The 17,539-nt window shown below is 33.8% G+C and overlaps 1 protein-coding gene across 1 annotated transcript; it reads left to right on the top strand.

The window, feature by feature from the left end:
* The first annotated feature begins 2,883 nt into the window (after window positions 1-2,883).
* LOC110113435 (ribosomal RNA-processing protein 14-C) lies at window positions 2,884-14,942 on the top strand. Its single transcript, XM_020846027.2, has 2 exons — window positions 2,884-4,097; window positions 14,597-14,942. The coding sequence occupies exon 1, from the start codon at window positions 2,990-2,992 to the stop codon at window positions 4,094-4,096; it is 1,107 nt and encodes a 368-aa protein (XP_020701686.1). The 5' UTR covers window positions 2,884-2,989; the 3' UTR covers window position 4,097; window positions 14,597-14,942.
* The last annotated feature ends 2,597 nt before the right edge of the window (window positions 14,943-17,539 follow it).

The raw sequence follows: 17,539 nt of genomic DNA, 5'->3' as shown, positions 1-17,539 counted from the left end.
GCATGGCAACACATATAGAGGATTAAAAAAAAATTTGATAATGAGCAAAATAAAAAAAGAAGTCGAACAAATATTGATTCATAAGAAAACTTAAAAACTAATTTAGAAAATCTTTAATTGAATCATAGATTACATATATCTATTTTAAAAGTTAGTCTTAACATTATAAATGTCATGTCTTTAGTTCAAATATCTAAAATCGGGTTATAATATATGAGGGATAACAAGTGTGGTGTCTTCATTAATAAAGTAACATAATTTTATGATCAACGTAAAAATTACTTCAAATCTAAACGATAAATGGGTTGTTCGTAGACGCCTATGACGTAGACTTCAAGAAATGATAAATTTACATTATTTTCGAGTTGAGATATTCTACACAGTTATTGATATGCAATTTTAGGAATTAAGTAATTGTTTCATAGAGGTAAATATTGAATTACTTTTTGTATTATTTGATTGAATCTATCTAATTCATTATGTACATTTAACAAAGACAAATTAATTAGAATGACAAACTTATATCCAATTGATTTCACTCCTTGAGATTTGATGATTCTTTATAATCAGTTGGAAACTTATATCTTGAATATGCGGTATGATATATAATTTTCATTGTTAAAGAATTTGGAAGTTTTGTTGAAAAAATTAGTCAGAGCATAAATGAAATATTATATTCCCTTATTCTTAGGTTATTAAAGCTGACATTATTATTGCTTGTTACAATAACAAGAGTTGAAAAGAGCATTTTCTGTAATGATTATCATAAAAAATTGACTATAAAATTTAATTGGAGATCAGTTGATGAATAATATCTTAGTCGCTTATATTAAAAGAGAAATACTAGATTGTATTGATAATTATATTAGTATTCAACTTTTTCATAATATAAAGAGCAAATGCTGTAAATTGTAAATGTTTTTTATATTATATTTAGTAGTTTATATTTAAAAAAAATTTAAATTACCGATGCCTGTCCCAAGCTGAATGAAAAAAATTGAGAAAATAAAAAAAATAAATAACTCCCCCTCTATAAAAAGTTTTTGGCTTTGCCACTGCATGTTTTCAAGAACCAATTATATCACAAGTAATTTTGATTAGGTGGCTATATCAGAAGTTGTCATTTCCTGCTCGTTGGCATATCATATCATATCAATCTGTCTTATTATGTCTCCTTTTCATATCATATTGGATTACATAATAATTCTTTTTTTAAAGAATAGCTCATCGGCCCAACCTCTAATTAACATGTCTCAAGCTAATCTGAATCAGTCAATCATTCATGCTAACCTTTTTTACATACATATATTTTATAGCATATATATAATATAATAAACATCTAATACCTCGCTCATTAATATATGAACAAAAAATAGTAGAATTTATAATACAATATAATGTGCTCTTTTTCACGCGGGCGCGTGTATGTATAACCACATTAGATAAATTATTCATATGAAGATATTTTTATAATTATTTATACAATTATCCTATTTATGTAAATTTCTCGAATTTGAAAATTTTCTCAAAAATATAAAAATATCAAGTGAAAATTTAATATATTCCTATCAATATGTGTAGAATAATCAATTAAAATTATAACATATTAAAAGTTACATGGTGAAAATTTGCTAAAAATAAAGATATTATAATTGTTATAAATTTTGACTAAATTAAATTTATAAAACATAAATACACGAAATTATTGAAATTAGAGATAGAGTAATGATAGACTATCTCAAGACGAGCAAATTTCCCAACTAGACTGGGTAGCTTTAAGACCTTCAAACCAAGCTTTTTATCTCCTCGTCTCTCTCTTTTTCTTCTCAAATTTTCTATTCTATTCTTTAGCTTTAGGAATGAGGAAAATGAAAAAATATAGTGGCTTTTGATGAGATCAGATTTGATGGGTCAAATAAGCGGAATTTAGTTTTTTTTTTTTTTTGTATAAATTAATATAAGGTTATTTTGGTTATTATGATAATTATTTAATGTTTATTTTAAAATTCATATAAATTATTTTATATCTTAAAATCTCGAGAAAAAAAAATTAAAATAAATTCATAAAATAGTCTTACATGCCTATAAGGCTCCAGTGAAATTTGTTTGCAAAACGGACACCTAATGATCTAAAAAACTCATTGTATTGACATATATCAATTTCTTAAGAAAGCACAATTAATTAAAAAATCTTCTTGTTTTTATATCTACAATGCTCATAAAATTAGAAAAATATTATTACAATTATAGCCCAAAAACATATATGTTATGAACATTTAAATATATAGATGTTAACCTTACCTTGAAAGATATCAAATTTGAGTATTTTAGGGCATCTCCAACGGAGAACTCCACTTTTCACGGCATAATACAACAAAACTCCAAAATTACTCAAATCTACCACTCATATATCAAAATATCCTCTCCAATTTAAAATTATGGCAAATGCCCACCCTAAAAAAATTATAGTTTTTAAATTTTAGAGAGGATATTTTGAAATATTTTGGATATTTTGTCCCCTCTAAAAAATTTTTTTTTACCATAATTTTATCAATTGTAAGCATTTTTACCCATCCCCCACCAAAAAAAATTTTTTTGCCCACCCTGAAAAGCATTGGATCCGCCCTTGCATACACACCACCATATATTATTTTAATATCAAATATGCCACTCATATTTCCTTTCTATCACTAATATATTTCATTTATACAACTCATATTTGATATATAAATAAAATATGTATGTAATATTAAAATTTTAGATGTTAAATATGTAAATAAAATAATATAGAATGATATGTATGTAAATCTCCCCAATGAATATCTATTTTTTTAGTCTAATTTTTAGGTGACGTATAAAATCAAATTTCTGCTGCGCATATACAGTTAAATTTCCCTAAACCGTGAGCGGCGGCGTCCCGCCCTCTTCTGAAACCCTGCGACGTGCGTCCGCTCTTCCGGTGCCGTCGTGCGCCTCTAGCCTTCTTCCGATGCCGAAAAGAGCTACCCAAAAACCCTCGCTGTCAAGACAGCCTGTTGCAGCTGTCGTGGATCTAAAATCTATAATCCATGAACACTCTCTTTTCTTCGATCGCCTCGTCGACTTGATTCCCGCCCGGTTCTACGTCCCTGCCCCCGACAGCGACGAAAGGCCGTGGTTCCATGGCCTCAGTAAGTCGGCGAAGTCCAGCGCCAAGAAAGAGTCCCGCGAGAACATCAAGAAAGCTCGACGTGCCCGCTACGATCCGGAGAGAACCGCATCCACACTCGATCTTCTCAAAAAAACCATCGACGACGAGAAGAAATCGCTGGCCGCTTTAGATGAAGAAAATCCTATCTCCGACGGTGACAGCGGCAGCGATCACGAGGCCGAGGTGGAGGACCCTCGCCCTGTCGTTTCCGGCAACCGGTCAGTCACGTACGAGGAACTTCGTCATCGTCTCCATCGACGGATCGAAGAGCTCCGTGGAAATCGCAACACTCGGACGTATGATATCCCCAAGGGAGAGAAGAGAGATAAGAGGAAAAAGAGTAAGATGCAGAATAGTAAAGGAGGGGATGCTTCTCAAGGTAAGCGGAAGAGAGATGAGGCGTCTGGGAAGGATAGCCATGATGATGCTATGAAAAAAAAGGAGAACAAGAGCGCAAAGTTAGATGACATCTCTTACGGTCAGGTAAAGTTAGCGGGGGTGGAGGAGAGGGGAAGGAAAAAGAGGAAATTTTCAAAGCAGCAAGAGCTTGACAAGGCTAAAAAATTGGAGGAGGCTAAGAAGGATCCTGAGAAAGGGAAGACGATTGCTGAGAAGCATTTGTGGAGGGCAGCGATGAGTAGGGCTGTGGGGGAGAAGATTCATGATGACCCCAAAGTGCTGCGGCAGAGCTTAAAGAAGGAGCAGAAGAGGCATAAAAAACATGCGGAGAAGTGGAAGGATAGGATTGGGAGTCAGAATAAGGCTAGAGAGGAGAAACAGAAGACTAGGACTGAGAATATAAGGGAGAGGATTCAACAAAAGAAGATGAGGAGGATTGAGAAGAGAGAGAAGAAGCTCATGCGTCCAGGATTTGAGGGCCGCAAGGATGGGTATATCAATGAGTGAGGTGTGCCATTCCTCCGCATTTTGTCTTGTAAGAGTGTTTAAGTTTAAGACGCTAAATTTGGTTAGGGAATATTTGTCAACCAGATTGCTTATTGTATCATAGTCTTCTTTATGTTGGTATTTTGCAGTTGCGCAGCTTTATTATTTTGAAATCTATGGCGTTTTTGTTGCTACTGTTTATGGCCTCCAATCATAATTCTATATTCATTGTTTTTTGGTCAATAGGCCAGTGGAATTACTTACCTTTTTTTTTTTTTTTGCGTAAGCTTATTATTTATTGTGAGAGGTGTGGTGCTAATGATTTTTGAAAATCTTTAGATTTTATCTTCATTAAAGCAAAAATATATGGGCTTAAAGGTGATCCTTGATGTAATCCAACTGAAATAGGAAACTATTTGGTCAAACCACCTTGTATTTGAACACAAATAATAGTTTCTACATACATATCCTTAATGACTAGATATTTGTAAGAGGATGTACCTTAGTGTATGTTTTTTTGTTGATAAGATTAAAGAGGGAGTTGAAGGTAAACTTGAATTATGGATTTTCGTTTGAGTAAATCTAAAACTGAATACATGGAATATAATTTTAGTAGTTATAGATCTAGTAGGAGGATTGTGACTTTGGGCGATCAAGTCATTAAGAAAGAAAGCAGTACATTACCCGAAGCTCTGACAAAGATATCTATCACTTGTTATGAATTTAAAATATGCAGGGTACCAATCTTCTCTGAAAGAACAACATCCAATAAGAAATGAAAATCAGCTCCTATATATTTAGTTAATCCATAAAAAAAGAGGATTGCTAGCAATATAGATGCGACACGATTGAAATGATATAGAGAAAGAATAAAATTAAGTTAAGTGTTGCAGAGATGAGGATGCTCAGGTAGATGAGTGGCTTCACCCTTGTAGACGGAATGCAAAATGAGTATATACTGGAAGAGGATGGAGTAGCTCCAGTGTCATGTAAGATTAGAGAGAGTCAGCTTAGATTGTTAATCATATAAAATGTTGGCCCCTTGATGACCTGTTTAGGAGAGTATATGTATTATATTTGACCTATGTTAAGAAAGATAGAGGTAGACCTAAAAAGACTTTGTTAGAAAATATTAGAAATGACTTTTTTAATTTGATTTGAATGAAAATTTGTCTCTTAATAGTACATAATGGAGAAAAAATGATTCATGTAGTTGACCCCACATATTGAGACAGATGCTTGATCTTGTTGTTGTTATATGATGTGAAATATATTGCGCTAGGTGGGATTGTGTGTCCCGTAGGTTGAAGCTGTTCAAATGGCTCAATCATGTATGAAAATGCAAATTGCTGATGAATATTTTTGAAATAACTGAATGGGAGACTTGGGCCTTTTCAGAGCCTCTGATGCCAACAATGTTTTCAAACGAATGGCATATGACAGTAGAGCTGCTGAATTTGTAGTATCTCTTACAATTAGTTAGTTGTAAGTGGATGCGTTTTCTTAATTATGCAAGGCTGGTTGAATTTACCCTCAACCTTAGTTTTACCTTTATAAGATTTCAGCGATCAGTAAGTCTACATTTGTTCTCATGATTCTTAAAGCTTTTATGTAAAATTGCTGCCGTGTTATATGACATATTTGCATATGCAATTAACCTTATCGTGAGTGGCATCTGAAACATATAGATGCTGAGTATTTTGGTATTTCTAACAACCAATCAGTTATAATTTGAATATGTTTTCTCTGCTACCCAGTGCAGGATGAACTTAATCGTTTTTAATTTTAACTGAATAATTTTTATCTTCTTGGTCTTGAAAAGTATTTGTACCAATCTTTAAATGGGGCTTAAAACTTTGTCATCCTCATCTTTAAGCTGTTTATTAAATCAAAGAAAGATATCACTCATCATCTATTTATTTTACCCTAACATCTCACCTCTTCCCTTATTCACTACCTTATTGTTGATTGATCCTTAAATTGCATCTCACTCCTCTCTGAATTTTCCACCAATATTTTTCTTGAACCTTGAATCACATGTTGCCCCTGTCCAGCCATTACGCTTTGTGTCTTTGAATGATTTGACCATTCATTCCTCCCTCTTTCAGTTGATCACCATTCTTTGTTCTTCTGGTAAGTTTTCACCTGTGTTGTCACTATACTCTATTAACACCCATTTAAACCCTACCTTTCTTGCCATTGTTTCCCCTTGTAGCTATCATCCTTGCCTCCTTCACCTTATGCCATAATATTGTGGCCTCTCCCATCAGGCACGTGTTCCTAATCTTGTTATCTGCATAATTGACATTTATTTAATTTTAGAAATAATTGATTGTCCACTAGACATTGAAACACAATTTGAATATGATCATAATTAAGCTCGAAATTGTTACTGTATATGAGATTATCAACAAAGAAAATGATAATAAATTTGTAAAGACATGCACAAAAAACTTGATTCATTAAAGGTTGGAAAGCAGAATAAGCATTAGTTAGGCCAAATAGTATAACTAAAAATTCAAAATGACCAGTAGGGTTCAGAAAGCAAATTTATGTATATCCTTTGGGCACATTCGAACTTGATGATATCTCGAATGGTGATTAAGTTTGGAGAAAAGAGAGGCTCCAAGTAATTCATCTAAAAGTTCATCGATTATTGGAATAAAAAAATTATCTTTAATAGTCAAGGCGTTTAGGCTTGATAATCGATGCAAAAATGCCAAGTACCATCCATTTTTTGACAAGCAGAACCAGATTGGAAAAGGGTTATGATTGTGACAAATGCTGCTAGATTGAAACATATCTTGGACCAATTATTCCATAGCATCTTTTTGAAATGCGGATAATGATAGGGTCAGATATTAATTGGTTTGGATAAGGATAGAAGATTAATGGGATGATCAATTGGATGTAGAGGGGGGTAACCCTTATGGTGTTTGTTATATGTGTCTAAAAGTATTTTCCTATTTTGGTTGGATTACATCAAGAATCAACCTTAAGCCCATATCTTTTTGCTTTAGTCATGGATGTTCTCACTAGACATTTGCAAGAGCATGTACCTTGGTGTATGCTTTTTGCTAATGATATTCTTCTGGTTGATAAGACTAGAGAGGGAGTTGGAGGTAAACTTGAATTATGGAGGTCAACCTTAAAGTCTAAAGGTTTTCGCTTGAATAGATCTAAAACTGAATATATGGAGTGTAATTTTAGTAGTAATAGGCCTAGTGAGGGGATTGTGACTTTGGGCGATCAAGTTATTAATAAGAGTAAATGTTTTATATATCTTGGATCTATTGTTCAGAGTGATGGTGAAATAGATGGGGATATTATCAACATAATTCAAGTTGGATGGTTGAAGTGGAGGAATGCATCGGGCTTGTTGTGTGATAGAAAAGCCCCCCTCAAACTTAAGGGAAAATTCTATAAGATGGTGGTGGGACCTGTAATGCTTTATGGTGCTAAATGTTGGCCATTAAAAGAGAAGCATAATAGATAATACTAAGTTAAGTGTTGCAGAGATGAGGATGCTCAAGTGGATGAGTGACTTTACCTTTAGAGATAGGATACAAAATGAGCATATACGTGAAAAGGTTGGAGTGTAGCTCCAGTGGAAGATAAGATTAGAGAGAGTCGCCTTAGATGGTTTGGTCACATATAACGGCGGCCTTCCGATGACCCAGCTAGGAAATTTGAGGTATTAGATTTGACTTATATTAAGAAAGATAGAGGTAGACCTAAAAAGACTTGGTTAGAAAATATTTGAAATGATGTTTCTTTATTAGATTTAAACGAGAATTTGACTTTTAACATGACACAATGTAGAAAAAGGATTCTTGTAGCCGACCCCACGTAGTGGGGCAATGGCTTGATGTTGTTATATTAAATTGGAAATAAAATAAGGTAAAGTATTAGTGATGGAGGAAAAGGCTGGCATCTAATGTATTATCAGTTGAAAGAGTATCATTATTTAGGGAGTTGATTGAATAGTGAAGATTTTTATCGATGGGGAATGTGACATTAATGCATGAAATTGATGAGAAGATATTGAATCGGCTAATAATTGGGGCTCCTTTGATGATGTAATTTGGTGATTGTGATTAGAAAGTTGCATAGTAAGATCGTGATAATTGTGGTGGACGGAACCTATGATTGAAGATGTTGCATTCTTAACACAATATTGATGCTTGAATGACAGGGACAAATAGGTCTAAAAGAACTTGGTATATTTGCATCATAACATTGACTGGAGAGCATTTGGAGTTGCATACTAATAAATTATCATTGCCAGCCAAAACTTCAAATAGTTTAATGGATTGTGGTTGAAGATCAATTTGATGAATAAGATGGTAAATAAAATTATGGGTACTGCCACTATCAATTTAGATATGAACATCATGATGATTTGTGGATCTGGTTAAACGAGAGGAGTGTGATTGAATTGACTGGCTAAGGCATTGAGGTTGATTTCAGGAGATAATTCTTGTGTCTCAAGATTGTGAGTAGGAGATATAGTTTCATTTGATGGTTCTTGATCATCAGTGCCAAGCAAAAGATAAAATTTATTGGGGCATTAGCGTTGGGGACCAAATTTAGCTCCACAATTAAAAGAAAAGCCATTTTCTTAACAAAATTGAATTTGAGCTTGTGTAAGTTTCTTAATAGGAAGAGTAGACGCTTTAGTAGGAAGAATAAGAGGAGGCATAAAGGTTGAAGGTGAAGGGCCTAAAGAGGTATGAGTGGTAGTTGGTTTATTTTTGCCGATTGAAAAAGTTGTGACAATGGGTTAGTTACCTCACATCTAAAGTAGTAACATGTTTAGCTTGATGTGTAAACGAGTCGAGTCAAGCTCAATTCATACTTAACTCAAGCTCGGCTTGTCGGTCAAATCACGAGCTCGAACTCGAGCTCGATTTGAGCTCAAATAGCGTTTTTTTTTTTCTGCTCGACTCGTGACAATGGATGCGGGCTCGCGGGACAGCTTGCAGGTGTTAGAAGAACAGGCCGACATTCCCTTCCGCTTTCGAATCCAGTTCTAGGTTCCGCCTTCCATGATTCTGCCTTTCGCACTCGAGCCGCTTGACTAGTCGAGCAACAACTCAATCGAACACGAGCTTGATTACCTAACGAGCTCGTAAATATGCTCGAGCTCGAAACTCAATAAGCTCGGCTTGTGAGCTCGTTATCGAGTCAAGCTCGAGCAGGCTCGCGAGTCGTCTTGACTCATTTGCATCCCTAAGTTTAGCCAATAAAACTTCCCAATGCTATTTTTATTTGAGGTCGGAAAGAAAATCGCTAATGAGGGTTGATTCGGGAAGGTTAGGGATTTTAAAAGCCAAAATTTCAAAAAAAAAAAAAACCATTTGGTAATCAGGGACAGAAGAAGTTTGGGTTAATTTAGAAAGGTATCCATGGAGGTCTTTGTCACACCCCAGTTTGACCTATCCACTATTGGTCAATCTGGAGTATAACATAGAAGGAAAATCTAAACTTGTTCATTCTTACTAACACCCATTCCGAGCCAGTACTTTCAGAATAGAGCGAGTAAAAGGAATCTATTTAGACTCTCCTAACTTGCCAACCTATCAAATTTCATAATTAATAATGAGAAGCATGTAATGTCCCTTAATAAACATCCAATATAATTGAAGTTAATACAAAGCTCTACTAAAACTTTTAAAATTTATTTACATACCCAAAAGTCTATACAATTATCATTCAGATCTCCTTTAAGATCTCTTTGTACACCAAAACATATTTACACTAAAGAAAGGTCACCTCTTTTTATAGTCTCAAGGGATCCTTCCCTTTTCCTGTAGTACAACCACTGCTAATGAGTTAGGCTTAATGAAATACACAAGCAATTTATAAGAAATAATAATAAACAATTAAAATGCTTAATAATGCTAACATAATTAAAACACATATTAAAATGTCATATTGAGCCTAAAAAGTGCATAGCATTATTATTCATCTTGCCAAAACTGTTCAACACCTTTAAACAAGTCATATAATGACTATAAGCTTTTGCATATTTTCAGCTTTCCAATTCAAAGTTGGGTCTAATTTCCAAACTTTTAAAATAGAAGTTGTTATCTCATTCAGGGTTGAGTCCAATTTTCCCAACTTCTAGAATTGAGAGTGTAGGCATACCTCTCCGAGTCTTTCACCTTTACTTGTGCGGACCTATTCCCCATATATAATTTATTTCACTTTCTATATACTCATCCTTTTTAGCCCTAATGACATATGATTTGATGACATAGGTGCGCTTTAGCTGCACTTTAACTGCGCTTTAGTTGCCCTTTAGTTGTCATTTAGCTATCATTTAGCTGCGCTTTAACTGCCATTTAGTTGCCATTTTGCTTCCCTTTAGCCGAGCTTAAATTGCCTTTTTGCTAGCTTTTAGCCGCCCTTAAAATGCCCTTTTTCTACCCTTTTTTTTCATTCGTTAGTTTATAAGTATTTATCATTTTATGTTTATAAAGATCACTCTATGTATAAACAATTTCATACATGTTTGTCCATGTTCATACAAAACAAACTAAGGTAAACTGAAATAAATGCGGTCATAAATAAAATAAAGATGAAGTGCAATAATAGAACATTTACTAATTCTTATAGTCTCGTTTGGGTATCTCATCTCGTCTTCCAAAACAGTGGGGTAAACTGGTTCACCTAAAGTATGCCGATTCTTTCTCTTTTTGTATACCACTTCAATTAAACTCTTTTTCATTCCATTCAAAATACTTTCCGCACCTCTCTTTTCTCATTCTCCCTTCTTTTATTTTCTGATTTTTTTTTCTCTACAACAGCAACTTCACTTCCCCTTAACAGCCCACAGCTTGAGCTCCCTGGCCTTGCTGCCTCTAGAGAATGTCGGGTAGGAAAAAAATGAAAGCCAATGTAAAGGTTTTAACTTATTATTATATAATACTAAACTAATACTAATGCTCTGCCACAAATTTCCACTACCGCAATTTCCTCTACTCCCAGTCGTATGATTACATCTAGCCTCTGCATATTGTTTTAAGTGGATTTGCTACAGTGATGCATTTAAACAAATGGTTGATTGGTTTCTTGCAATAAGTCATGATAACTACAGTTAATAAAATGTGAAATTGAAATGCCTATAACTGAGACGAAAATAAAAATATATTATTGAGCTCCTAGTTTAAATATGGATATGCTGTTAGTTTGAAGAAAATTCATGCTTACATTTGACAAAACTTTGGGTATTATAGTCTTCAAAAGATGAAATACCAAATCTTTGTTGTAAAGAAAATGTAAATTCGGCCCATAAATGGTTTTGGCCTTTCATTCTTAGCCATTGATACCAACTGGTCGTGGGACCTTCAGGATTAAAAGAAGCAATACAAACACGATGACAATCCGGGTGTTGAGAAAATCTAAATATTCATGTGCTTTATAGATCCAAGTGTCGACTTCCATGCCATTAAAACCTGGAAGATCGATTTTCATAGTTTTAAGGTAGGGAAAGCCTGAAACGTTTGAAGGAGATGTGGGCAGTAAATTCCTAGCCGTTGATCCCAAGATGTTGGCGGTGGACGGTGAGTTTTGATGGCCGGTGGGAATGGAACAATCGGTGCATAAGCTAGCTAGCCTTTTGTCCATTGAATCCATGAAAAAAAAATTGTTATATAGTAGTACTGATAGAAGCGAATTGTCCATCAGCTTGATGTAAAGATTTCTGAATTTCAGCAAACTGCAAATCTTGATTGGTTTGCATTGCATGCAAGGTATCGACGAGATCGGATTTCTTTGCCTGGAAGAACAAACAAATTGAATGAAGGGACGAACGGTCGAATCGAACTGACGAATCGAGCGAATCGAAAGCATGGACGAATGGCCAAATCAAAAGAAGGGAGGGAATGATTGAACAAACAAGACAAATGAAGGATCAAATGAATCGAACGAGACAGGCGAACGGAGGAACGAACGAGAGCACCAACTGTTTTGCTTCTTGATGACTGAAAAAGGAACGTACACCTTTAGATTAGGTGCAAACTTCTTGGGAAGAGGAAGAAGAGAAGAAACAGAGCGGAAATTTTATTCTATGAAAAACATTACAATAGGTTTTAGGCTTATTTATACAACAAGGGCGGTTGAACCAGTTTTAGTTCAGGTTTGGATTGGCTGGGCTAACAAAAAGAAAAGCAGAAATATTAAAAACTTATTTATTAATTCAATTGCTTGATGCTGGAACGAAGACCCTAACCTTATTGGACTGAGCCGTTGACGAAAGGTTGAAACTGGTTAGCTGGGAGGGCGTTCGGGTGGATGTATATTCTGTGAAGGGCCATTTTGGCTTGCTGCCCTTTTTGTAGGTGCTGCATTTGGTTCATTGAGCTTTCTGCCTCTTCGATGATTGTCTCTAGTATGTTCTTCGAAGTTTCTTATTATCGCATTGTTGTTGTACTTTATTCAAATCCAATTTAATTTGTTGGCGCCTAACACACTCTCTTTTCCTTTACTTCTATCTTATGACTAATCGGACTTGGTCTTTAGCTATTGAGGTTGTTCATCCCATATGACGTGATCGATAATTATTTTCTTCCTTGAGAATAACTCCTCTCTTGCCTGATATTGTTATTGACAATTTTCCTTTGGTCTCTGGAAAATGATCACCCCCACCCCCCAACAATAGTTATATATAATTTTTTGTCTATGCATTGGTTAAGCAAGACTCACAACATTTGAGTTATATTTGTGGCACTCTTTTCACTTTGGCATATGGGAACAAAGTCTTGTTACCATTTGTTGTGGTTTTTGCTATTTATTTATTTTTATTGTTAACTACACTAGAGTCAGTTGAGTTTACCATTTAGCTATTTTATTCATATTTAAATTATTTTATTAAGAAATTAAAGTTCAATTTTCTAATCACATTGAATTTATGTAATCTTAATTTCAAAATTTTGTCAACAATGACATTGTGCATATGAATCTCAACAAAATGGGATTGCTAAGCATAAGCACCATTATTTTTTTGATATTATTTGTATCTTAATCTTTCAATGCATGGCCCTCATCAATTTTAGGAGTGTTATTTGATGGTATGTCACTTAGGGGTTATTTGATTTGCTGAAAAATGAATACAATATAAAAGTAATGTAGTGTATTCAAAATATTTGAAATTGTTTGAATGAGTGTAAAATGAATGCATAAGATTACCTTTTTTTTTTGTTTGACTTGAAGTAAAATAAATGCAATATAAAGTAAAATGATGGCGGTGGTTGGTAGTGTTCAGTGGTAGCCGGGGGCTGGTGGTCGTATAGATATAGCGATGACCGGCAGGTGGAAGGAAGCTGGCGGGTAGAGGGTCGATGGTGGTGATGGCGAGTGGCGAAAATATAGTTAGCTTGCGATATAAAAGAAATTCAGTCAAAATTAGGTGACTTTAAAATACATAAAAAATGAACTAGGGAGTGAAAAAGAAACTCATTGGCATTTTACAGTTTACACTATCCTTTTTCAGCAAACCAAACATCAAAGTTTAATTTTTCTTGAAAAAAGAGTATTTTGCATTTCTTTTTAGCAAACCAAGCAATCCCTTATTGTATTTTTTTACCCATATAATTCTTCTTTCATTTAATCCCACACTTCTTTGAGTATTCCCTTTATTGAGGTAGTGACAAGCTATTCCTTCGTGCTATTTAGTATGCCTTTCTATGTTATTCTCATTACTAAAATAGGTTATCCATTTTATGATCCTTCTATTGGAAACTTGTATATTTGTGTCAATGTTTGTGTCATGGATCAATGCTTATTTCGCTATCATCCTTTCTTTTACGAAGACTCTTTTGGCCATATCTCTATTTCCTTTGACCCAAACGCTCGCTTACCCCCCGTTATAGGTTTTTGTCCACAAGTCTCGGCGGTCTCCTTTTGTAGCCCCCTTCTTTCATCTTGTCAAATATTGTTGAGCATATTATTCTCATTGAGTCGTCAAATCTACATCTTCCTTTTGCTCTCCATAGAAATAAACGCCAAGGTACTAACTATCTATTGTAATCTTATTTTGTTTTGTGTTTGCCTGCTGCATCTATTCGGAGGACATACCAAGAGCCTTGGCACTCATCCAAAGTAAATTATTGACAAAAAAATGTGCACATCTTCTTGATCTTCAGATGTTACAATTGGTTACACTTAATTGTAGTTAAACTTTTTTTTTGTTGGTATGTATTTACTAATAAGTTCCATCATGATGACTGTATTGGTTGCTATAAGGCTGATATTTTGGTGAAATTATGTACTAAGTTCCATGATGTTGATTAGTTTAAGACTTGTTTTATTTACATGACTAAACTCTATTTGTTTTATCTATATGTTGATCAAGGATGGCCTATGTCATAAATGGATATTCTTTTTTTTTTTCTAATATTTTTTTAATTAAATGCATCATAACATGGTTCATATTTTAAAATATTTGAAATCAAAATAATAAATATTATGTTTCATCAGTATGGTTTATTCTTACTCTCAAAACATTGGTGATGACAGGTAAGGCTTATAGGATCTAATGCGAAGTAGTCTGATCATAGTGGTGATGGTTGCTGATAGCGATGATCAGAAGATTAGGTGGCCGATGGGTTAGATGTCAAAGACTCGCAATTCAATCTTCAATGGAGGGATGCGAAAAATGGTAGCATTTGCTTATAATGATGATTTAGTCTAGAGGATTGAGGGCTATCTTAAGAACTTGATATTCCTCCCTTATGATTGTTTATATCTTTCATGAAGGGTGTTTTACCCCTCACTTAGGATATTATTTGTAGTCATTATCATTGAATTAATGAGATTGCACTCTTCTATGATTAAATTATGATTGAATGATGATTCAGACTTCCATGATTATATTTCAAATGAGAAAAATATTAAAATGATTCATTGATTTTTTATGACAGATCAAAATGGTGTCCAATTATATTAAATGATCATTTTGATCCCTAAATTTTTTACAGAGGAATCAAAATAGTCTCGCCTTGAGATTATTCTGATTCTTTTTAAAAATTTAAGAGATCAAAATGGTTCTTTAATATAGTTGAATATCATTTTGATCCTTCGTAACGAGTCAATAAACTATTTTAATCATTTTTTCTATTTCAAATAATTTCCTGACTCATTATTTTGATTAGAAAATTTCTGCTGCTTAAAATTGTATCATACCTAGGAATCTTTGTAAGTCTGTATTCTTGGGCAAATTATTGCGTCTGGTGTCCGGATTTGTTCGGACATCAATCCGGTGTCGTCACGTCACCAAAATACACCGGGACCCAGTGTATTTGAGTGACATGGCGTCACTGGATTGGATGTCTGGACATCCGGTGACCGGACGCAATAATTCGCCGTATTCTTGACATGTAGCAGACTTCATTTATGTTTTTTAAATTTTCTGTGAATGGTAAGCGCTGAGACATAATTCTGATGCAGGCAGAATTTGAATTTTAATCTGAAAAATATTTTATTAAATTCATTTTAAAATTAATCTTATATGTGAAGAATATATGGCTCTTTAATTTCAAAATAAATTTAATGATTTTTTACTCTTATTTTCTTTGAATTATATTAGAATATTCTGATTTATGTTATTTTACTTTATATACATAGTTATTTCTCCAGGGCTTTCATATTGTTGCATAACATCAAATATCATCTAAGGGTCTATTATTCTGTACACTCATTGGATCGTTCGGAGATAAATCATAATGAGTCACGTCATTCGATACACAGCAAAAAATTGATGTGATGCGTCCTGATTTGTTTACAGTAATTAATCCTATTTGAGATGGGTGTACTGTCTTATAAAATTGATTATAAAATTATTGTAGCAAAAATAATTTATTATTTTGTTTAAGAAAATAACTATGCCACAGGAAATTTTTAAAAGTAGTAAGAAAGTAATAAGAAAAAAGAACAATTAAATAAAATTATAATTGTTGTCGGAGAAACAAAACAACGAGAAATTCAGTCAAAAAAGATCTGAAACTGCAAATGGAAAAAAAAAAGAGAGAGGCTTTTGGTTGTTTATGCATTGTATTTCATGTTCAAATATAACATAATTGAGCTTCAGCTCTGGCCCAATGCTGCCAATATTTCGCATTTGTGTAAAGTTTGATGGTTGAGACTTCATTTGGGACTATTTTTTACTGTTTTCTAAGATTTTGTTTGGGACATATTTCATAATGCTCATTAAAACAGTTTCCTAGTACTAGGAATATGCTTTAAGAATCAGAAAAAAAAATTGTACCAAACAAAACCTAAATCAAAATTTTAATACATAAATTTTTAGAACTAAAAATTTTCAAACTGCAATTAAAATTTATGTTTCACAACTATTTTTTCTTGCTTTTAAAAAACCATTATTCTAAAAAGTTACTTTTTAGAACATTTTAAAAAGTTATTGTATCTACAATAACTTTATAAAGCAACAATAAAGTTGTCCCACTAATTTTGTTTGGAATAGTTTTTTACCGCTTTTAAAGTAACTTTTTTGTATATATATATTTTTAAGTTTTGCAAAAGCAATTGTCAAAAGTTATCCCAAACAAAATCTTAACTTGTTTGGAATGTTTTTTTTAAATAACTTTTTTAACAATTTGAGTCCTCAAATTTTCAATTAAAACATTTTTTCTAGTTTGCAAGCGAATTGGGCTTCTTGGGTTGCTCAAAGATCTAAAGCCTACTGGCTTTCACAGGAGGAAGATGATCTTGGCTTCCTTTATGCCAAGATCAGGTCTAGAAAGAACTTAAATAATATTAAGGAGATTGATTCTCCTAGGGGTATTCTCACTACTCATAGAGACATTGCTGATGCTTTTGTGGATTACTTTAAAATCCTTTTTAATGCTCCTATGGTGGCTGGGGTTCTTTTGGCACAATTCCGGTGGGGGATAAGGTTCCTTCCCAATTTTTGGAGTCCTTAATTACTCCAATTACTGATAAAGAGATTAAAGAGGTTGTTTTTGCTGGTAAAGCTTGCTCGGCCCCTGGTCCCCCCTGGTCCTGACAGTTTCTCCTTTGCTTTATACCAACAATCCTGGCACATCATTGGCTACCATCTCTGTCTTGCTGTTAAATACTTCTTTACTTATGGCAGCATGCCTAAAGGGGCTAAAGCTATGGCAATTACTTTGATTCCCAAAGGTTCTCACGCTTCTTCCATTACTGATTTTAGACCCATTTCTCTTTGCAATGTTTTTTATAAAATCATTGCAAAGATTATTGCTTGCAGGCTTAAGCCTATCATGCCTCACATTATTCATGAGAGCCAATGTGGTTTTATTGCTAATAGGATTTCTACTGACAATATCATTCTTGCTGTTGAAGTGCATAAGCTTTTTAATGGTTACCATAAGGTTTTTTGTGCTAAACTTGACATCAAGAAAGATTTTGATTCCCTTTCTAGGGAGTTTCTCCTTGACAGATTAAGGCTTAAAGGTTTCC

The sequence above is a fragment of the Dendrobium catenatum genome, unplaced genomic scaffold, assembly GCF_001605985.2.
Source record: "Dendrobium catenatum unplaced genomic scaffold, ASM160598v2 fragScaff_scaffold_156, whole genome shotgun sequence".
Classification (NCBI taxonomy): domain Eukaryota; kingdom Viridiplantae; phylum Streptophyta; class Magnoliopsida; order Asparagales; family Orchidaceae; genus Dendrobium; species Dendrobium catenatum.
The sequence above is the reverse complement of the archived record's forward strand: the minus strand, read 5'-3'. Positions and strand labels throughout refer to the sequence as shown.